The 22506-nt window shown below is 43.9% G+C and overlaps 2 protein-coding genes across 5 annotated transcripts in view; both read right to left on the bottom strand.

Annotated features, from left to right (window-relative positions):
* Positions 1-988: 988 nt before the first annotated feature.
* LOC147437264 (uncharacterized) lies at positions 989-2422 on the bottom strand. 3 transcript variants are annotated; one of them, XM_086485894.1, is made up of 5 exons: positions 2203-2422; positions 2007-2031; positions 1515-1611; positions 1331-1415; positions 999-1115 (listed from the first exon to the last, which is right to left on the bottom strand). In XM_086485894.1, the coding sequence occupies exons 1-5, from the start codon at positions 2252-2254 to the stop codon at positions 1015-1017; spliced, it is 360 nt and encodes a 119-aa protein (XP_086342020.1). In that variant the 5' UTR covers positions 2255-2422; the 3' UTR covers positions 999-1014. The 3 variants fall into 3 exon arrangements, 2 of the variants coding, with proteins under 2 accessions (XP_086342019.1, XP_086342020.1); XR_015184716.1 differs by lacking the exon at positions 999-1115 and having other exon boundaries at positions 1374-1415; positions 1770-2422; XM_086485893.1 differs by having other exon boundaries at positions 989-1415; positions 1515-2299.
* A 4896-nt stretch (positions 2423-7318) lies between these two features.
* The window catches only part of LOC147437262 (protochlorophyllide-dependent translocon component 52, chloroplastic-like), a 36635-nt gene continuing 21447 nt past the window's right edge, over positions 7319-22506 (bottom strand). Inside the window, exon 8 of one of the 2 annotated variants that reach the window (XM_086486841.1) lies at positions 7319-7695. In XM_086486841.1, the coding sequence (XP_086342967.1) occupies positions 7431-7695 (265 nt within the window). In that variant the 3' untranslated portion in view covers positions 7319-7430. Of the gene's footprint in view, positions 7696-7784; positions 8027-22506 lie in introns of those variants that run through there. The other variant, XM_086486842.1, reaches the window with a different exon arrangement.

The following is a 22506-nucleotide window of genomic DNA, read 5'->3' as shown; positions in this document are numbered from 1 at the left end:
GCAAGAACTGAATATGTATAATGGTGGCTTCGTTATTGTATTGCCCCAGAATCTTTCACAGATCCCTTTGAGATCCATTCAATTCTCCTCATGTGGAGCAAAAGCTCTTCATATTGTGCGGATTCGAACCCGGAGGCGACTTTATGAACTATTCATCACTCTGACCATCCCAACCTCCTAAGAGTGCTCGCATCTTCAGAGATTCTTATAACTTACAATTTTTTTGAAATTGTGCAGACTTATGTATACAATTTTCATAAAATTTGTAAATATACTTCCTGTTAGAAATTACTTGTGAATCTCCTTCAAGGCCTTGATCATATGTATGCTTAAACTTTTACAATAGGTACTTTTCCAGACGCCACTAAGCATGCTTTATGTAACATGATATTTGCACATAGAGGTAATAAGAAAGACAAAGTATCTACATAGTTTCACATTCTCTACCACACCCACATGTATATTTACATGAAAAAGAACAGATGATTTACCCATTCTAGCATGTCAATCGACGGTTTCTCCTATCGTTTGTTTTGACATGTTTTGACAGGCTAGTGCCCCCCCCCCCCCACACACACGCACCCCTCGTTTAGCTTCTTCCCTCTCCCCAGGGATACCATGTATCATCAAGGCATGGTTGCTTCTCATCCTTTCTACAGTTTGACCTTCCAATAATTGTATTAATATGTGGCTGACCATATGGGACTGATGACAACAGTCTCAAACCTTCAGCTTTGCTTTCATAAGGTTCGGATTGTCGCTTACATAGTAAATGCTTTGAGTGAGGCAAGCGACAAGATTCAAGAATGGTGTAACAGGAAATGTGCATAGAAGTTGACAGTATGTGAAGCATATTTGCTTACATATCCACTTCCACAAGTTGGATATTCTGACCAGAGTCTACGCATCTTTACCCGTTCATGATCATTGCCAAACTTTTTTCTTTAGAAAAAAGAAAGAAAAATTCAACACATATTAGCAATTATACTTATCATTCAGTACACACTTTCCGTATCAATACACCATATCACTAGCTCTGCTTCTTACAAAAAAACGGCCACGATCTTGTTCACAAATTGGTGGTTTTATAACACAGCATACAAACTCTTGATTACCTATAACAACAAACGACTGTCCAGCATATGAGACAAAACCTGAGCCGGCTCGAAGTTCAATCTCATGTCATTCAAAAAATGAAGTCTCCATGGCTCAAAATGGAAAAAATAAAGAAAGTGCATAAGCTTTGCGAGACTCCAAAAGACCCAATCCCTCCTAAGATTCACTCGTAGCCACCAAATTGAGCAAAGCAAGGCTTGCTGGTGGGGAAGACCTTGCTCTACGAGAGCCGTTTTCATGTCTTCGACAGGCTTTGCATCAATCCCACCAGAATATGTTGACCCATAATTATGCAGCGCCTGCAAGATAGAACATCATCATTCAGCAGTTGCACCAGCAAAGCAAGAGCTGTTCAACCTTTTGGGCCAAAAGCATTATTCGATGAGCATGGACAGTACCTTTGCGCAAACCTCTGCTATTCGTCCACAAGCATCTGAAAGAGAGTCGTATTTCCCAAGTTCCTCAGCAAGAAACTCACGAAACTTGAGGAGATACCTGTAAAGCATATGCAAAAGAGCAATCTAATTTCAGCCATGTCTGCTCTATGAGCTGAATGGTTAGCTTATTCAAGCATGCATTGTCAAAGAAACAAGCGCAACTTTCGCAAGCACCAGGCTGTGTAAAGCGACAAAAGTGTTCTCCAGTATACTTACAGTCATTAGCAGTGTTTCTCCTTAAGAAAAAATGGAAGATATGCATACATACATATGCGCATATACCTTCAAGCAAAAAAGGAAGATATGCATAAATGCATATGTGCATATCTCTTCAAGCAAAAATGAAGACATGCTTCCATAGATACAGACTGCATTGTTCTCGTCAGGCAAGATACGCACACATACATACAGGCATTCATGCATGCTAAAGTATGTAGCTCAAATGATACGCACAAAATGTGTGTGTGTGTGTGTGTGTCTGTGTTTTAAGGAAGGCCCATTAGCACATTCTGACGACGCAGCTATGGAGAGAAGGGGATTTCTGGAGGCGCTGGGTCCCTGTGGCCGCAGCGTCACATTCAATCGTTGGCTTCCGAAGCACGGGCGGTGCGCCATTTACGCGACGCATGTTGGCCATGACGAGCCTCACAGACGGACGACGAACAAGCAGGCACACGCGTGAACGCTGTGGAGACCGCCATTGCAGCTCACGAGAAGATTTAGAAATTTTCTAGTGTAGAGTCTTTCTCACTGTTTTTCATACAATGCATAACATCATGAGCTTCTGCTGGAGAGGCACCGCATACCTAGCTAGGTACGATTGGGGGCAGGGGAACCCCGGGCCGGCGGTCCCCTGCCCCCTAGCTAGGTATGCGGCGCCTCCCTCACAGAAGCTCATGATGTTGAGGTAAGTCACAATGTGGGAAATATTGTGAGAATTTGTCCAAAACTTCTTGTGGCTGCCTGCTCAACTTTATCTGTAAAAAGCTTTAGCTTGTGATGAATATCTTGCAAGAGAAAATACATATCTATACAATGGCATACATCTATATATCTATATACCTCCAATGAAAAAAATTATATCATTCTTGTATTTGAACAAGAGCAAGTATTTTAAATTCCTATTGATGATAAAAAAAATTGTTGTTTTTGCTTTTACTTTTCAGGCCTGGGGGCAGAGGTCCCTTTTAAACGCGCTACCCAAGTCAACCCAAAAGAGATTCATGCCAACGTCTACATGCAAATGTGGTTAGTGCAAGTGTTTTTGGCAAGGGGAGAGCATATCGTGATGATCCCTTGCTTCTCGCTCCTATCTGTACGAACGTTACTTGCCATAAGAGGTTTTGTTTATTCAACACATTTGGCCATAGTTGCAACCACAAAAGTGCATACTAGATGATTTGCTCAAGTTAGAGAATGATATATGTGCACTATTTAGATACTATGCTCGCAGCATTCTACCAACCTCCACACTTTCGTGCCATCCTTGGGTCCAATGAAGCACTCAAAAATATTCAATTAGGAAGTTCTAGTTCCACTCAAAAATATTCAATTAGGAAGTTCTAGTTCCTCAATAATGCATGCGCAACAATTCACCTTCATATCTTGGCCCACGTAAACTCATTGGTAAATTATTTTTTCTAAGATGCTAAAAGATGGATTTCCATTGTCATAAAGATTAGACTATCTAAAAATTGGGGCAAATCCATCTCAAAATGATGCACGGATATATTGGAAATTATTAAAATTTGAGGGGCATTTTGGGAATTTCCACAAATTTTAGGGGTATTTGGTAATTTTCCCTATTATAAACTATCTATTGGGATGTTTTCTCATGTGCCTTGTCATCCAAGCTTTGGGCCTTTATTTCATTAGTGGTTCTCACTTGTCCATACATTTTATTGTATCATACGCAAAATAACTTTCGGTTTCTTTTTTTCATAAATAAATTGAAATCCATTTTCACTTCATTGCTCACTGTGCAATCTTGACCCGGCCGATGGCACAACTAGTGCATTTGCAAGCCTCCGCTAGCTATAGTGAGCAAGCAATCCCTATGCTTTGACCTAAGGAAGTCATTTGTTTTGGTCCTCAAACATAGCCAAGCCCCTTGCTTGTTGCGATTGATAATTCTCTTGACAATGCTCAAACTTTCACACCATATGTTTTCATATGTTCTTTGCAAAGCATGTAGCGACAAACATAACAATAAATGGGTAGTGTTTGTAGGTTGTGAAGGATATGTCCATGGGCAGAGTGCATGGACATAAAACAAAGTACTTCAATGACCTAATACTTAAAGCTTTACTTATCTTTGCACATTGTGGTGGTCATATTTCTTGAAAGAGGTTTTGGCGATTCTACCTCCACCTTGGTTGTAGGTTTTGCGTGGTATGTATCTCTTTGAAGCGATCACACAAAATCCTTGAACATACATTTATCACACATCATTTTGTGTAGGTTTTTCAAGCCTTACAAGTAGCTTCCACTACAAGACTCCATATAGGCAAAGAATCACAAAAAATATGGCATCTAACAACATCTTGGTGCATGATGACAACATGATGAGGTGATGCAATAATGTTCATTGATTGATGTTACTCACCCACAACATATGTATTATTTGAATCTTTTGTTTGCATGCCAAACAAGAAAGCAAAGTAGGAGCGATGCACAAAGTTTTCTCATCATCAAAGTATGTAATAATGATTTTGGATGGTTATTTTTGGGGAGAATTTTTGCACATCCCGATTCTGAATGAAGGCGAAAAAGCAAAAGAAATGCCAGTTGTCGTGCTCGGAAGTCAGCGAATGCAGGATAGGCAAGTGGAAGGATGGATGACGGAGCCACATATCAAAACGGGTTGCGAGCGACAGGGAGGAGGACATAGTAGGTTTCTTTGTTTTATTGTGCGTGGCTCACTTCATGGACAACACGGGTGTCAGAGCATTGTGTTGCAAGGCATTGGTGAGATGAGATCGATCTTGCTGGTTGGTGCTTTTGACCCAAGCTTGCAAACCAAGTGGAATCTTGCAAGATTCCAGCTATTGGAAGGAAAAAGAGCCAGTATAAACAAAGTACTTTGTTAGTAAGAAGTTTCAAGCCTAATACACTCTTGAATTCTTTCTTGGAGTAGTACGTAGGTATTGAGGCCAGCATAGACTCCTAAACAAAGCTTATGTGTGATATATTACGTCAACAATCTAGAGTCTCAAGGTTAAAGTGGAAGAGTAGTTTGGCATATGATATTGTGACATATGTTCTTGACGTGTGTATTTCTCTATGATTGCTAAGTTTCTATGACCGCATGATTTATTATAGGGGCTTCTTTTAACGCATCCAATAGCTAAGTGGACCTTCATTTGAGTTTTGCGTAGAGCTCGTTTTCTTGACTTTTTTCCAAGTTTCCTTGGTACCTCTAGCTACTCTTGCTCCATTGTCAAGTATTGTTGTAACTAACGTGGCATTTCCATCTTCACCTTCACAATAATCACTTACATGATCAGCACTAGTTCTGTGTTTTCCTTTGGCTTCTCTTACTCTTCGACCTTGATTTATAGGCTCTTAAGAGGAACCATTATGCCGATTTTGCTTAAGCATTTGTCTACATTAACCGACATAGTTCCATTTAAAATATTGGCATGTCTTGACTTTGGACAAAAAATTTATTCAAAGCCCTCGTATATGGTCATCAAAGTTGCAAGCTTTATCATGAAAAATGTGTTGTGGTGGAGTGCCACAACTCCAAGTATAAGGTGGTTAAAAGCTTCTCCCAAGGCGAGGTTGTCATATTGTTTGATTATAATTGTTCCAATAAACTTTGATAGCATTCTACATTAAGAAGAAGCTTATAGGCTATATCTATCAATCCATGCAATTTAGCAAATTTCCAAATTTTGCTCGATATTGATGTAAGAGGTCGACTCAACATAGTCCAAAGTGCTCAGTCCGGCACAAAATCATGCAAAATCTTAAAATCCAAAAGGACAATTTGTGTGTATGTACACACGTGCACACACGCGTGAAGAGACTATATACATTGTGTATGTATGTGTGCATGTATGTATACATACATACATGGAGAATTGTGTGGTAGTTACACATAGAGATATTGTTATCTAATATGCATCCTAGAGGCATTTCTAGTGTATGTTTCTCTGAAATGTTAAATATCCCAATCTAGATAATAAATATCTTAAATTTAAAGATATAGCAATACAATGACACAAAGTTGTGGTCCTTGACCATGGAAAATTCGTCGATTTCGAAAGCTCTCTACTTAGCCAAATAGTCTAAGGATGGAATGGCATTGGTGACCAAGCAACACATGAACATCTTTAAGGGAATGGGACTTGGACTATAGATCAATCTCTTATGGTTAGGCCTATTATCCACCACTGACTTTCTTACCTCACCCTTGATAAATATGCCAACCAAAAGAGATCCCATGAATGCCTTCAAGAACCGAAGTATCAAAAATTGGAGCGAAGAAAGGGCAATAAATAATTTAAGGACGGTGACCAAAGCATAGAGTTTGACAAGTTTTCGGGCCACACGGATACAAGGCTTTGTCCTTTCATTAGCAATTCGACACCGCGCCGCTTTCTCAAGAGAAAACTTTACAAAGGACATAGATTTAGTCTCTTATTAGTGGCAGACAAAAGAGATTTTTGCATATATCAAAAACATTTTTGCAATGGATCGCTTAATGGACCATACTTCCTTGAAAGGAGACATGTAGCTAGTCCATTTCACACTTGCTAACAAAAGTATTTTGAGATAAAGAGAAAAAAAAAAGTATTGTCTATCAATGTACGTGGACAAGCCTATTGGAGAGGAGAGACCTATTTTCAAACAAACCTTTTGGCAACAACAAAGGAGCCATTTGCTCCTCTCTCCCAAGTTTAGCCTCTTCAACAACCAAGCTCATCACGTTTTGATGGGAGTAAGGAGTTGACCTTCAAGCTTTCTACGTATCTGAAACGAGGTGATTAAAATCACGTCGTTCAAGTTTTCCTCTTTGCTTTGCTTCTCTTTACATTTTTGAATAAATCCACATTGTAGTAGGGCAGAGGAGCCAATAAAAGGGCGGTTCCCAAAACTAAAGCAATGTTTGAATAAATCCACCATATCTTTTGAACAATTGGATAAGAGAGATGTGATCTTTTGACATCATTTCCATTCAAAATCACAGAATATCATGCGAGGATAAGAATTGGGAAGATTTGTATTTTCCTTAAAATGGCTCATACATTTTGAGTTTCTCCAAACCGGCTCCTCTTACCTTACTTGAAAGCTTTCAAAGTGTATTAGTGAGTGGCTCTCTATCATACCAGTGTTGGGAAAAAGTGTGTCTTAACTTACAAGTGTCCTTTGTAAGCGTCTTGCTTCAAGGGGAGTTGGCTAGTGGTAAAGGGGGGGGGGGGGGGGGGCTTTAAGAGCGCCCGCTTTGGCTCAACCCTTGCAACATGCGGGTGTAGATGTGGGCACAATCCCGTAAAACTAGTTGATGTGAAGCATCAGATTGGGCAAAAAGAAAGATTCAAAATTGCTGGTTGAAAGTAAGAGAGATTGATATACATAGACTTGACCAAACTACCCTACTAAAGCTCTAATGCATAATGTTTTGCCCATGAAAACACAAAATCAACCAAGATACAGCACACTTCTAGGCACTATTTCACATTTGCACAACACCAAGTCTGTCTTCTAAATGTCCCATCTCAAAACATATTCCCTAATTCTACCAGATTAGCCACTTAAAATCAGACTTAAACTCTTCAGAGCTATGTATAAAAAAGTAATTCGAAATAAACAAATACTATACAAGTCATACAGACAGCACATATTGGGCCCATATACCTGGTGAAAGAATGTCTATTTTACAAGAGCATGATTGTAGTCGTGGTAATGATAGGTTTTCTTAACAAAATTTGACAACCACCTCGAAGCTACTGTAGCCAGCACTGCTCCCCCAGCAAGTGGTATGCTCCAGCTTCTCACTTGGGGAGATGGCTTGAGAGCAGCCATTCCCAGCATTGCTGCTGCTCCCACAGACACCACTTGCAAGAACGACTCTGCTCCCTCGAAAACCTTCAGAGCAGCTGTGCAATGGCGGCATACTTTTACGTGCGTCCAATACCTAAAATATCAACGTATCACCCATTTTCACACAATCATTTGGCAAAACTTTTCAAAACAAATAGATTCTTTGTATAACTACATCAAGCCTTCCAGCACAAGCAAAATCTTAAGTATCTATAGCAATAGCTGGCCCCTGCCACACGGGAAAAAATAGGGGCTATTTAAATCCCAATGGCTATTTTTAAAGGGTCACCAAGATCATTTGGCTATTTTACAAAAAATCATTTGTCAAAATATTAGCCAAAATCTCCCAACTTTCATGGAGACAAATTCGCCAAAAGTATAGAGTGCCAATTTGGTCAAAAATTTCAAAAGATTTGCCCCAAATCCTGCACATACAGATTTATGAATGAGATCATTTGCCAACCCATCTACTCTTACAAATTCTTGAGGGGTTCTTCTTTTTTACCCTCTAGGACCCCTTGCCATGTAGTTGTTTAATATTTGATAATGTGAAGGACATGAATAGGAAATCTTTTAAAAACAAAGCCTTTTCTACAGTGGCTCAAAATTAAAAACTACATTTCTCCTGAATCTTCCACCAAAGCACCTATTAGACGCTCAAAGGAAAGGCAAATGCAAGCCCCTAACTTTCTGATAGAAACTCTTGGTGTCTCAAAATTGAAACACAAGGAGTATTCTATTCGTACACCAAACAAAAAAATTGAAGGGGTAAAAAGAATAGCAGAATCATTGCTTATCCTCAGCTTTGATGTATCTCCCTCTAAAAACCAGAACTTTTGCACTAAATTCGTATCCTGAAATAAACCAATTAAAGCTCCATTCACTCATAGAAAAAGGGGATCAACATGTTTGGAGCAGGATAGAGACAAGATAGGCTCCCTGCTTGTAAAAGCATACTACATACTCTAGACGAATCTAGTGGCTTTAACTGCCCAATAGCGGGTGTAGAGCTAGTTATCAATATATGCCCATGTATACTTCCCTCTCCCCCCAAACCCACCCACCACACACACACTCATGCCGCATGCGTTCAAATGAGCATAAATTAATACAAATTTCTACGTACTGACTTTATGTCATGGCTTACGAGAGGCAAGCTACAATCAGCCATGGTGAAGCTAGCATTACATGAAGCATTAAACAAAAACAATTAACCCGATAAAAAGGTGATAGCTAGTGCATACGCACCACTAACAATGCCCAGCTGGATATGTCCCATACAACTGCCTGCCTTGTTCAGGGCTTGGTTGCCTATGCGTCCTGCATTGATCCTCGAGCAACCACACTGCTTGGAGGAACTTGAGAGGCAACCCTTTATATGGAATGCATGTTACGCACCAGGAGTTCCGGCAGCTTCGCTAGAGGACTCACAATGATTGGGCTAGGTGGAAGGGTTCTTTGCTAGAAGCAGATTTCATCAGCTGTGTATGGGATCCGACATGGGGTTGCTACCTGTATGCTAGAGATTGACCATGCTATTCCTATCAATTGGCATAACAGGATTAGAGGACAGACCGCTTTGCCTTCTCTTGAGGGAGGTGGGCTTTCTTTTCTCCCTCCAATTGGCCAATTGCCACTTGTTATGGGACTCTTATTTTCTCGATTGCAAATGTGCGCCATAACTCAACTCTCTCTCTCTCTCTCTCTCTCTCTCTCTCTCTCTCTCTCTCTCTCTCTCTCTCTCTCTCTCTCTCTCTCTCTCAATGGGAACGGGGGGCTCTGGAACGTTTTCAAAACGGGGGGGCCCTGGGGCAACGGAATGGGAACGGGGACCGGAACGGTAAACCTAGAATATGCTTAAATTAAGCTGGATTCAACCTATATGTTAGTATAGAGCCACACACACCCATTAGTCCAAGTAGAATCCTATTTAGACATGCTTTTCAATAATGCGTAAGGCCTACACAAGGGAGGGATGCCAAATGGAGCCTAACACTCGAGAGTGAGTCTTGACAAAAGGATGGAGTTTGAGCCTTGAGGCTTGGAGCCTTGAGGCCCGAGGGAGAGGGTGAGGTTGAGAGCTTGAGAGTGATGGAGCTTGAGGCTTTGAGCCTTGAGGCTTGAGCTTTGAAGCTTTGAGGGAGAGGGAGAGGGAGAGCGAGAGAGAGCCTTGAGGGCTAGGGTGAGGTTGAGAGCTTGAGAGAGAGGGTTTAAAACCCTTCTTTATATAGGAGAGGATGGGAAGGATACCCCCCCCCCCCCCCGGGCCCCAAAAAAGAGTTCAAAAGAGCTGCCCCAAACAGCCATCTTTTCAAACTTGGGCGTTGCTCCCGTTCCGCGTTCCGCTTGCCATTCCGGGCGTTCCGGGCCCCATTCCGATTATGCCTAAGGAGAGAACGGCGTTCAGTTCCCATTTCCGTTCCGAGAAAGAGCCCAGCTTAAGAATGTGTTCAAGAAACGGAAGGGCCAAGTTCCACCTGCGCTCTCTCTCTCTCTCTCTCTCTCTCTCTCTCTCTCTCTCTCTCTCTCTCTCTCTCTCTCTCTCTCTCTCTCTCTCTCTCTCTCTCTCTCTGTGTGTGGAAAGATCATCTCTATAAATTTGAGAACAATAGAACCCTAGAGATGCTAGAACTAGCCTATCTCGCAGGATGTAGAGGGTTGAAAAAAACCAAGAATGGATATGGAAGAATCCACCAAATGCAACTCTTCAAAGTGGGGTTGGTGGGAGAAATGTTGCTGACCGCGACCTCTAACAAAACTGAAGAACAACTGGAAGTGAGCCCATCATCTAAGAAAAACAAGCCTGTGCTCCTCAGCTGCCTTGAGGAACCCGCTGTTGAATCCCACGGGCTACGTGGAGTGTGGATAATATCCACCCAAATGTCTACGAGGATGTCCATAGCAGAGGACCGTGCAGCACTGAGAAAGTGACAGCAACGAGCTCGCAAAACGTTCCACAATGTAATGGCAACTGGCATGCAGAAGACCTCATCTCGAAACTAAGGAGCATCATGTTGTGCATTCCCTCTGGGGAGGACGACTATAGGATTCGAGCGCACACTAATAAGCGATAGTTACTCCTACTCTAAGCCATCCGATCAAATGCCCTGCTTGGTCTGCTATGCCCTGATTAAGTCTTAAAAAAACCTACCCAAGCATCCCCCCCTTCGCACAAAGCTGGGCCTTGCCCTGCTCTTTTCGCCAGCTCTTGGTAGCTGCCCTACGGAAGCTGAACCCTCATTGCGCCATTTGGCTGCTCGTCACGCACGTGTTTTCATGGCTGCGTTGGCACCTGTTGTTGCTAAATTGGTTTTTCTAACATAAAAAATTAATTCTAAATGAATTATTGGATTTATAAGTGAGAGGGTTTTCTCGCTTGGAACACCAGGTAGAATTATTCCAAATGAATTATTGAAATTTTAAGTGAGGGTTTTTCTCACTGGAGACATTCGAGTACAGATATTTCTAGTGAGTCATTCAGAGTAATGGCAGAAGCACTATGAAAGGGAATATCTGTAAGGCCACCAAGGACGGGTACTTCTGATGCGTCACATCGGATGGGTGACAGGGAGCATCTGGACTCTCGCTTGGAACACCTGGAAAAATAATTCTAAATGGATTATTGGAATTCTTAGTGAGAGGGTTTTTCTCATTGGAGATATCCGAGTACAGATATTTCTAGTGCGTCATTCAAAGTAATGACAGGAGCACTGTGAAAGGGAATATTTGTAAGGCCACCAAGAACAGGTACTTCTGATGCGTCACATCGGATGGGTGACCATCGGGAAAAAGTATTTGACCATCCGGGAACGGACACCTCTGATGCATCGTGACATAGAGCATCGTGAAGGAGATTGTATTGTAAGTTCGGTAGGAAAGGACTAGGTGATGGGTATTCCTAATGCGTCACAAGGTGGGTGACGAGTGCATCAAAAAGGGAATATCCATAGTCACAATGAAATTCCGAACTGTATTAGAATAGTGCACAAGGAAAAGCAAGCACTTGAACGATGATGGTTTCAGAGGAAACTTTGAGGAAAAACGGATGCTTTCTGAGAAAGCGAGATTGCTTTTCAAGAAAGCAGATGCTTTCCTACGAGGATGTCTATGTCTGCATTGCAACTGTACATGTGATTGCATCCAGGGACCCCTGGGAAGTGATGTGTAAGCATTGTTTTTAACTTATAAGGTTTTATTGAGTTTTTTGGGCAGATTCAGACCATTTTTAAAATATGCCGGTTGCCCACTTAATAAGTGGGCAGCCACCTGGAAAATAAAGCAGCATAAACCAGCCAGCGATTTTTCTCTCTCTCTCTCTCTTTTTGGAAGAGGACCAACAAAAAAAAAAAACGGCCGCGATCTCTCCGCGAGCAGCTAGCGTTCAGCTATCTCTGTCGTGGCCAGGGAGCTATAAAAGCATCACACCCCCTCTCCCAGAGGGAAGACCAGCGCTTGCAAGGAGGAGATGCTGCTGCAAATTTCAACCGCAAAGACGACATTGCCGGTGATGCCCATGGCTGCCCCAAGTGTACCAGATGTCGCGAGGACCCAGTGGGCGAGTTCCCTCGCGAAGAAGTGCCTACGGAGCGTGTTTCCATTGCGACAAGCTGCTCTTTTTCTCTGTTTTCAGCCCATAAACGTCGTAGACGGGGCTGATTTGCAAGAAGGAACCCGAGAACACACCTCTTTTGTGTGTATATTGGAAGAGAGGATTTTCTTTGTTGAGATCTCTTCCGGGAAATTGCTTTTCGAGAACCGACTTGCGTTTCGAGCGTCCAGACTTTGAAGGTAACGATTTTCATGATATGATCTCTAAGTATTTGTTGCAGGTGTACTTCCTCTTAGTAAAAGAGTAGGAGCAGAGGAAGGCATGAGCCTCTGCAGGAGAAAAGCCCTCTGAGGAACTAGAGCCAAATGAGCCCAAGGGTTTCGTACCCGAGTTTGGGACGTAGATCCACAGATCCTAGAGTGGTAAACTCTCGAGTTGGGATTCAAAAGTTGAGATTCCCAAGGAAGGACTTCGCATCCGGGAAAGCAGAGTTGTTCTAATGGAAGAGGAATCTGGAAACAGAGTCAGAAACGAGTTGTAGGGATGCCATGCCTCGAGTCTAGAAGGTGAGATCCAAGGTTCTCAAGGATTTGAAATAAGCAACGAAGTTCCTTGGAACAGGGTTTTGCCCTAGGAATCGGAAACCGAGGCTTCCGGGAACCATCAAGTCTTATTTTAAAACGAGCGTCGTAATACATTCGGTTCAAGTGCTTGTATAGACTTGTCCTCAGTAATAAAGATACTATTACGGGGAGGACCAACCCATCTTCTAGTTCCGAGTACTGTGTCGATCTTCTCATTGTCTATCTCTCTCTCTCTCTATCTATTTCTCTCTATATCCTTTGGCTTCAGTATTAAGTGATAAATTCTATTTATATATATTTTATATTGCTACGCGCTCCCGTTTGTGACACCTGCAACCTCTCCACTGCTGCCCCGCCACCTACGACCTCTCAAGAGTAATACCTTGCGAGATTCCGCTTATTAAGCGTTTCTTCAAATGTGTCCGCCCTATTGGAAGACCATCATGAGTAAACAACCAATGGAAGTAAGGAATCCTCCATGTTACACAAAACAAAACTGATAAATAAAAGCATGTGATTAACTTGCACATAACCTCTCTCTCTCTCTCTCTCTCTCTCTCTCTCTCTCTCTCTCTCTCTCTCCCCATTACTGTGTTGATCTTCTCTCTCTCTCTCTCTCTCTCTCTCTCTCTCTCTCTCTCTCTCTCTCTCTCTCTCTCTCTCTCTATATATATATATATATATATCCTCTGGCTTCAGTATTAAGTGATAAATTCTATTTATCCGAATATATATTTTATATTCATATGCGCTCCCGTTTGTGACACCTGCAACCTCTCCAGAGCTGCCCCGCCACCTACGACCTCTCAAGAGTAATACCTTGTGAGATTCCGCTTATTAAGCCTTTTTCAAAATGTGTCCGCCCTACTAGAAGACCATCATGAGTAAACAACCGACGGAAGTAAGAAATCCTCCATGTTACACAAACCAAAACTGATAAAATAAAAGCATGTGATAAACTTGCACATAACCTCTCTCTCTCTCTCTCTCTCTCTCTCTCTCTCTCTCTCTCTCTCTCTCACACACACACACACACACACACACACACACAAAGAAAGGCTGATTTCTATTACTTGGAAAGTCTTTCAGAATGCCCAAATGGTGCCAAAGCTGAGGGCAAGTGCATCACTGATTACAAAGAAGGCCAGAAGGCAGCAAGCTTGAGACTGTAAAAACTAGATACATTGAACCACATGGCAGACTGTAGAAAATTAAAGCCAGGTTAAAAACCTCTCCTAAAGAGAGTGAAAAGTGCCCTAGCAAGCTAAGGGAAGAGAGGATGATAGAAGCCTCTAGAGAGAGGCACTTCCACCAAAGCATACTCTACTGCTGGATATCACAACCTGAACCACCAAAAGCCACCAAGGGTGGAAAGGACAAGGAACATCTGCAATGGCAAGAGCTCTAACATCGGCCATTGTTGTCACAAGTTTGTGACGTGGCATGCCCAACTTAACAGATATGGTCGAGAAGACCAAGATGTTAGAGTCTAAAAGTTATAGATCCCTGTGTAGCCATCTCATCCTTCCGGAACTCTTGATGCACTCACAAGAGTATCCAGTCATCTCATCCATATAGAAATCTTGATGCACTAGAATCATACTCACTTAGTCATCACATGAAGATCTCACTGATCTCTAACAGATGTCTAGATGCACTAAGTTCATCAAATCATTCATTAGACAAAATGTTGCAAACATTTCATCTTCCTTTGCATTACTCTTACAATACACACCTGAAAGAGTACATGTAAGCCGTTCAATCTAGGAAATTTTCAATTCATTGTGCATATATTCATAAAGTCAATGAGACCGTCAGTATCCCTAAAATCTCAAGGAGAAATTTTTGACTTTATTCATTTTAGGCAACTTGTGACAAGGGAGTGGAGTGGCTCCCCTCTTGTGCAGCACGTGTTGCACGAGGTTCAACCCCACTGATTCGACGAGCACTTAAGGAACAGACAATGCTAAAAATTCCAAAACCTCAAGGTTCAACTGTCACAAGACGGGCACCATGTGTTGGGTTTTCAAGCCCAGGTCGGTGTTGTCTAGTCTATGCGAGAACAAGCCCTTTTGGTTAGCTGAGGAGAACTACTCCTTAGTTTTGAGTTTGCATGAAAAGTTTAACTCTATATATGTAGTAGATTTTTAATCAAATATACAAGCGTTATTTTTGTGTCGTGTCGACTCTCTCTGCTCTCTCTCTCTCGTCGACTGTTTTTCTGCACCCTCCTCGCCATGGCACCTTGCCATCACCCCCCATAGGCTCGAAGCCCAACACTGGTATCAGAGAAATTGGGGTTCGAGCTACCATAGCCTCGCCGCATGGGACAAGTCGCCTGTGGAGGAAAGAGAAAGTTTTGACCTGCAGAGAATCCTAGGAGGGCTACCTCAATCAATTCGCCCTGGCTTGAGATGGAAATTTCGACACTATGAAGGGCTAGAATTCTACTCCTATTTGTTGCTTCAACCCGAAACAACCCCTACTCGTTTTCATTGCACTGCACAGCTCGCCAGAATTTGCCATTTTTGCTTTTTCACACTCCATTAAACTTTGCCTCTTCTTTATTTTGGTATTTCGTCTCCAACCAAGGGGGTTTTCACATGCACCGTTGACTCGAAGAGGTGTTGAAGATGGTGTAAATCAAGCCGCGTGCTCCTCCAAAGCAAGAAGAAGAAGGAACCAAATTGCATCGGAATTCCTACTGTCTTTGGTGTTATACTCTATTGCCATCGAGCTAAGAGGAATCACGTTGAAACCCATTCGAGTTTGAATTATTTCAAGGAAAGAAAACATTTGATTTGTAGATGTACGCAACACTTTATTCTTCGAAGGATAAATCAAGTGTAAAACTTATCAATGTTAATAGTTGTAGCAAGCAACAAGAATTTATTTTCGACTTCAACGACAGTGACCATAGCAGAAATTATATCAAGCATGGCATCGAAAGTGGATAAATTCAACGGATCCGGCTTTCACATTTGGCAAATCAAAGTAAAAGAATATCTTACGTGAAAGAACCTTTGGAGCGTCGTCAAGACTCTATCAACAAAAGACTATCAACAAACGAAGCAGGCACATCCACCAGAGCACTATTTGCCGAGCAACAACGCAAGGACGAGCAAGCATTAGGTATTACTCTGATGTCTCTTGAAGATTATTTTATTCATTATCTAGATGACATGCAATCTGCCAACGCTGCTTGGATGGAATTAGAGAAAGTGTTTGCTCCTAAAGCCAAATGCTCCAAAATGAGCCTTAAAATGGAGCTATATTCTCTTTCTATGCGTGATGATGAGAATATTGCAGCTTTAGCTAACAGACTGAAAAGCATTTGCACTCAGCTGATTTATGTTGAAGCTCCTGTCTGAGATGAAGATCTTATAGCCGTTTCTCTTAATAGCCTACATACATAATTTCGTCAAATTGTAAATCCGCTGCCTTTTTTGGATGGTATTTTTAATTCATTGCGGGAAGAAGAGAAACGAGTACCACGTATTAGTTCTTTCGTACCGACTGCATATGTAGCTCGTGGTTGCACTTCGACTACAAATTCAACCAGGACTGCAACTTCAACAAGGCCTACTACCAGCACTAGACCTTTGTGCGATATGTGGCCATAGCAATCATCAAACCAAGGATTGTTTCAGCAAAAATCTTAGCATCCACTGTGGAAAGACCAATCATCCTTCGGATAAATGTTTTAAGAAGAATAAACGATAGATCAACATGGTTGAAAGTGATGAAGACGGTAAGGCACCAATGCTTGTTGTAGATAGTGATGTCCTGTAGCTTTCATTCTGTTTTATGTTTCCTTTTATGTTAGCAATTTGTCAATAAAATGTATGGGTTATAGACACTGCCACACATCAGTGGTAAGACTGCCCTTTTATGTTTGGTTCTGAGTTTTGGTTTGTCTCACACTGATATTTGTTTGAGGAAAGTGCACACACACACCTATGTTATTGTCAAGGGGGGGACTTCTACTCATAGTTTCAGGTGATTGAACTCTGCCATGGTCTGTCTCGAGTCCATTGTCAGTGGTTTAGGCTTGAGGGGGGGTTGTTCGGTTTTCAAGCCCAGGTCGGTGTTGTCTAGTCTATGTGGGAACAAGCCCTTTTGGTTAGTTGAGGAGAACTACTCCTTAGTCTTGAATTTGCATGAAAAGTTTAACTCTATATATGTAGTAGATTTTCAATCAAACATCTGTGCCGTGTCGACTCTCTCTGCTCTCTCCTCGTCAACTATTTTTATGCACCCTCCTCCCCATGGCACCTCGCCATCACCCCCCATAGGCTTGAAGCCCACCACCACTTGCCAATAGAAAAGAACAGATTGAACAGACTTTTAGCACTTCAATAACAACTAAACTGAGAGAGAGAGAGAGAGAGAGAGAGAGAGACGACACGGGACACGGAGTGGCGGAATTCCACCCAAGAGAGTATTGGCCCCAAACCTTGGCGCCCCTTTCGGTATTTCTTTATATTGCATCAACACAGTACAAGCCGGTACTCCAGACTCTTCACCTTCTCCAAGAAGCATGCCAAAGAATGAGCCCATGGCCTCATATTCAAAGGCCCTAGGCCCAAAAAGGAGTTTACATGAAAAGCCTTCAAACTCGAAAGCTTCTGGTCCAAAAGCAATGCGAAAAAGCTATCTGTCACGTGACACATCTAACCCTATTTGTCCGTGGACAAGCTACAGCATGACCAGGGTTCAGTTCAATCAAGTCAGTCTAGGATAGGAAGTGATTTGGCACTTTTGTGAGTCTGTTCGCAAACCGTGCATGTCCAGACACTTAGATTAGATGCATATCCTCTCGTTGCACCCAGCATGATCATCAACATTACCATCAGAATCCATCAAGAGCATTTTTACAGTGCATAGACCTATTTTCCCTATTTTTGACATTTTTCACTTATTATTTTTAAGTGACTTTTGTTGGAAAGTAGGTAGGGCAAATTTACTAAGTTTGTATAAATAGAAACCTAGCGCTAGCACTTTCTGGCAGAAGAGGCAGCAGGAGCACCTTGCTCAACAGGCAACTTCTCAGCAAGACCAACCCCCGCGACAACTCTAGCGTTTTCAGCATTGCAGAAGGCCTAGCGTTTTTGCATCAGATCAGCCAGCGTTTTTGCATTTGCAGATTTGCGGCGACAGTAGACAGCAGGTCAGCCCTAGCATTTTTGGAGCAGCAAGCGACCTAGCGTTTTGCAGTTCCTTCGCGACGGAATCCACGGTAGCACCAGCATTTTCAGTTTTCAGCAGTCAGCACACGCAGAACAACCCCCGAACCTTGCAGATCTCACCTTCCTGCAGCAGATCCTCGCCGCACGGTCAACTCCCGCGAAGTTTGCAGATTCAGCCCGGAAAACGCAGATTTCAGCATCTGCGTTTTCAGCGCGTTGTCGTCGCATCTTCGTCACCGACATAGAGTCAGAATTCAGCTGATAAAGATTTGCAGATTTCAGCCATTAGCATTTTCAAATTTCAGCCAATCTCGTCGTCTCGACATCGTCGGCAAGTCCAAAGCATTGTAGAGATTTGTGCAATCATAAGTAGACCGCTCTCGCCATAGAGAGTGGGGCCTTCAGAGAAGGGTTTGACAACATTCTGGTGTTGTATTCTCTCTCTCTCAAACTCATGCACCTTCATTCACGGTGTCAATTCACTTTGTTTGTGATCATTTGCACTCTCTCACTGAAGGAACGGAAGGCTCTCCCTTTCGTAAGTAAAAGGAACCTTGAGCACAGTTCGGAGCACTCTTCTTGAGCAAAGTTCAACATTCATTCCGTTGCACCTAACATTGGTATCAGAGCTTTGGCAATGTTCTGTATCACTCAAGGAAAGAACCACAAGAACCACATTTTTTTTTTTTTGCTTGTTGAGGTCGCACGAACCCAAGTACACTTGGGCATGTCGATTCCTAATCGTGTTTTTGAAGAGTGACAAGAAACCCAAGAAGAGCCTCCCCTTGTGCCTCTTTTCACTCATTGCAAAAGGACCGTGCACTTAGCGGCTGGCCAATTGACATGAGGTGGGAAAAAGCAACCTTGGTGTGAGTGCAAAGCCGCCAAGGGGAGCAAAACTCGGGTGAAGAGAGGATCCTTCTCGAACACCGATTGCAAGCGAAAGAAGAACCTCAAGAACCCAAGACCCTCAAGACCCTCAAGAACTCAAGAACCCCAAGAATCAAGACCCCCAAGAACCCAAAGTTCCTTGTGAACTTAAGAACCCAAGACCACAAGAACCCACGACTTCAGTGGATGGTCATCACTCGAAGCGGAATAGATACTTCGCTTGGAGGTGGTGAGCATGGGAGTGGCGAAGAAGAGTTTTCCTCACCAGGAGGTTTTTCCGACCCTTCCCCATCTACGCCAAAGATTGCACCAGATCCTATGGCAGCCATAGATCGTGACTACGAAGAAAGAGTGGCAACTGTGAGAATGGCGATGGAGAGAGAAAGTGCCAACGCTGGGATAGAGAGAGAGTGGGTAAACGGGTTCCCAATGGAACCTCTCTACTATCGTAAGTGTACAAAGATAATGAGTACATGTGGGGTGGGCCTAGCATATATACTAGGCCCCAAGGCCCCCACGACCTCATGAGATAAAAGGCCTCATGACCCTCATGGGAAAAATACCCTAAGGTATAAAACCATCCAATGTGGGTGTGTGAATGGAAAAAGGAATGACCATGTGCAAAGTGCACATGTGACCCTAGGCTAAGTGCATGACATGGGTGGCCAACCCGGACCATACTAGCCGTACAACATGAAGTGTGAAGCAGCCGGAGATGTAACTCTAACACCCCCTCTCAGCACCGGATGCTGAGCAAACAGAAAGAATGCGGTGAATAGAAGCCAAAGTCTGCTGGGAAACAGCCTTGGTGAAGATGTCTGCAGCAGTGTCCGCCGTACGGACGTACTCCAATCGCAAATCTCCAGCCAAAATCCTCTCGTGTACATAGTGATACTGCACCTCAATGTGCTTGGTCCTCGCATGGAAGACCGGATTCTTGGCGATGGCGATGCAACTCTGGTTGTCACAGGAAAGAAGTGTCGCTGCACTCGGTGGAAACCCCAGCTCCCCCAGAAGTCTCCGTAGCCAAATGCCCTCGCACGCAGCGTAGCAAGCTGCGTGGTACTCCGCCTCTGTAGATGAGAGCGCAACGGTAGGTTGCCTCTTGCTGCTCCATGAGATAGGTCCTGAGCCAAGTGTGAAAACGACTCCAGTAGTCGAGCGCCGAGTGTCGGGATTGCCAGCCCGATCCGAATCGCACCATCCACGAAGTGTGGAACCGCCTGAGCGACGATAGAAGATCCCCAGATCAACCGTGCCAGAAATGTACCTCATCGTACGAAGAGCACACTTCGAGTGTCGCTGCCGAGGCTTGGAGGAAAAAGAACTGAGTATGGAAACAGCGTAGCAGATGTCTGGGCGTGAATAGGTAAGCCACACTAAACAGCCTACGACATTGCGGTATTATGTCTGGTCAACCCGAGCTGAGGGATCATGGATAGAAAGGTTCTCCCCGGGCTCAAGTGGAGTGCCTATAGGTCTGCACTGTCCCATTCTGAGTCGGTCAAGTATATCCGTAGCATACTTCCGCTGAGAGAAGAAGATGTCGTGAGCTGTTTGGTAAATCTCAAAACCCAGGAAGAAGTGTAGCAAGCCCAAATCCGTCATCTCAAATGTCTTTTCCAAAGACTGCATGATGGAGCGGATCCTGATTGTCCAAGAACCTGAAAAGATCAAGTCATCAACATATACAATAACAATAGCAACCAAACTGCCCTCTGATGCTACATAGCAGTTCGCGTCACCATGTGTACGCTTCAGCCCGAGACTAATGAAAAACTCATCAATCCTCTGATACCAGGCCTTGGAAGCCTGCTTCAAGCCGTATAGCGCTTTGTACAGTCGACAGACGTAGTCCTCGAAGCCAGGTTTCGCAAAACCTGGCGGCTGCTCAACATAAATCTCCCCTGTAAGAGTACCGTTGAGGAAGGCACTCTTGACGTCCATCTGATAGATAGGCCAGCCGTAGTGGGCTGCTAATGAGAGTAACATCCGTATAGTAGTCATCCGAGTGGTTGGAGCGAAAGTCTCGTCGAAGTCAACGCCAGGGCGCTGTGCATAGCCCTTGGCCACAAGTCTCGCCGTGTGCTTCTCGATGGAACCGTCAGCTTTGAACTTCGTCTTGAAGATTCACCGCGTCCCAACAATCTTCCGCTTCTTAGGTCGAGGAACAAGCTTCCAAGTACCATTCCGCTCAATAGCGTCGAGCTCCATAAGCATCGCACGCTTCCAAGAGTTAGACTCAAGGGCCTCTTTCACTGAAGAGGGCTCTGGGGCCATAGAAGAAATCCGCGTCATGAGAGCAAAGTTCACGAACTCGTTGCCCTCGTATACCTGCCTTCGCTGCTGAAGGCGTGCTGAGCGTCTAGGCTGCCCAAGCTCCTGCGGCTGTGGTAACTCCGTCAATCCAGAAGAAGAAACTGTCGAATAAAGCCAACCAGGTACAAGTCGCTCCCGAGGTGCTGCCGCTACGTCCTCTGGAGGGTCCTCAGCATCATCTGCAGACTGGAAAGAGTCGGTGTCAGAATCAGCATGATCCAAGGTAGGTACTGGCTGCTGTGGTAGAGGTCTAGGTAGTGGTGGAGGTGGAGGTGGAGGCCTGACTGGTGCGGGAAGGGAGAGAGGTGTCGATGTAGAAGGCTCCGATGTAGACGTCCCCTCTGAAGAGCCGATGAACTGCTCATCAAAGACAACATCACGACTCACTGTAGTGGCCCTGGTGACCGGATCATGAAGGCGAAATCCACTGGAGTCCTGACTGTATCCAACAAAGATCATCTTCTTGGACTTAGGATCCAACTTCGTCCGCTTCTCCTTCGGCACATGCACGAGGCCGGACACCCAAACACGCGTAGGTGTGCCACAGAGGGCTTGCGCCCATAGTAAGCCTGATAAGGGGTCATAGATGCTACTGCTGATGTAGGCGACCTGTTCTAAAGGTAGACCGCCGTGGAACAAGCTTCTGCCCAGAAAACCCGAGCCAGAGAAGCATGCTCGAGCATCGTCCAAGCCATCTCAACAATAGTCCGATTCTTCCGCTCGACCACTCCATTCTGAGATGGAGTGTAAGGAGTAGTCAGCTGGCGCTGTATGCCCTCCGACTTGCAGAACTACGCGAACTCCTTGGAAGTGAACTCACCTCCGTTGTCTGAGCGAAGAGAGACAATCTTTAAGTCCTTCTCCTTCTCCTTCTCCACCATAGTCTTCCAATCCTTGAAGTAGGATAGGCACTGCGACTTGAGTTTCAAAAAGTAAACCCAAGTGTACCTCGTAAAATCATCCACTAGCACCAACATGTAGAGGGCTCCATTGAAGGAAGGAGTGGCTTGAGGGCCACAAATGTCAGTGTGGATCAAGGCTAGTGGTCTCGAAGCTCTGCTTTCAGCCTGCTTCGGAAAGGCGTCACGATGTTGCTTGCCCATCTGGCAAGCTGTGCAAACACCCGTAGGAGAGCGAATGCTAGGAAGCCCATCAACCAAGGACTCCCTGGATGCCCATATCTGGCATGCCACAATGAAGAAGATACCGAGCCATGTGATAGTAGTGCTGTGAGCTTGAAGAGGGTGCCGTCTCGCTCACCATGGGCTAGCACTGTGCCAGTAGCAGAGTCGGAGATAACAACCTTACCTCCTCCAAATAGTACTTGTGCCCTCTGTGAATCAAGTGAAGCCACTGAAAGGAGGTTGAAGGCT

This window comes from Adiantum capillus-veneris, chromosome 17 (genome assembly GCF_014529385.1).
Source record: "Adiantum capillus-veneris isolate H3 chromosome 17, ASM1452938v2, whole genome shotgun sequence".
Classification (NCBI taxonomy): domain Eukaryota; kingdom Viridiplantae; phylum Streptophyta; class Polypodiopsida; order Polypodiales; family Pteridaceae; genus Adiantum; species Adiantum capillus-veneris.
Note: the sequence above shows the minus strand (reverse complement) of the source record. Positions and strands in the feature narration are given on the sequence as shown.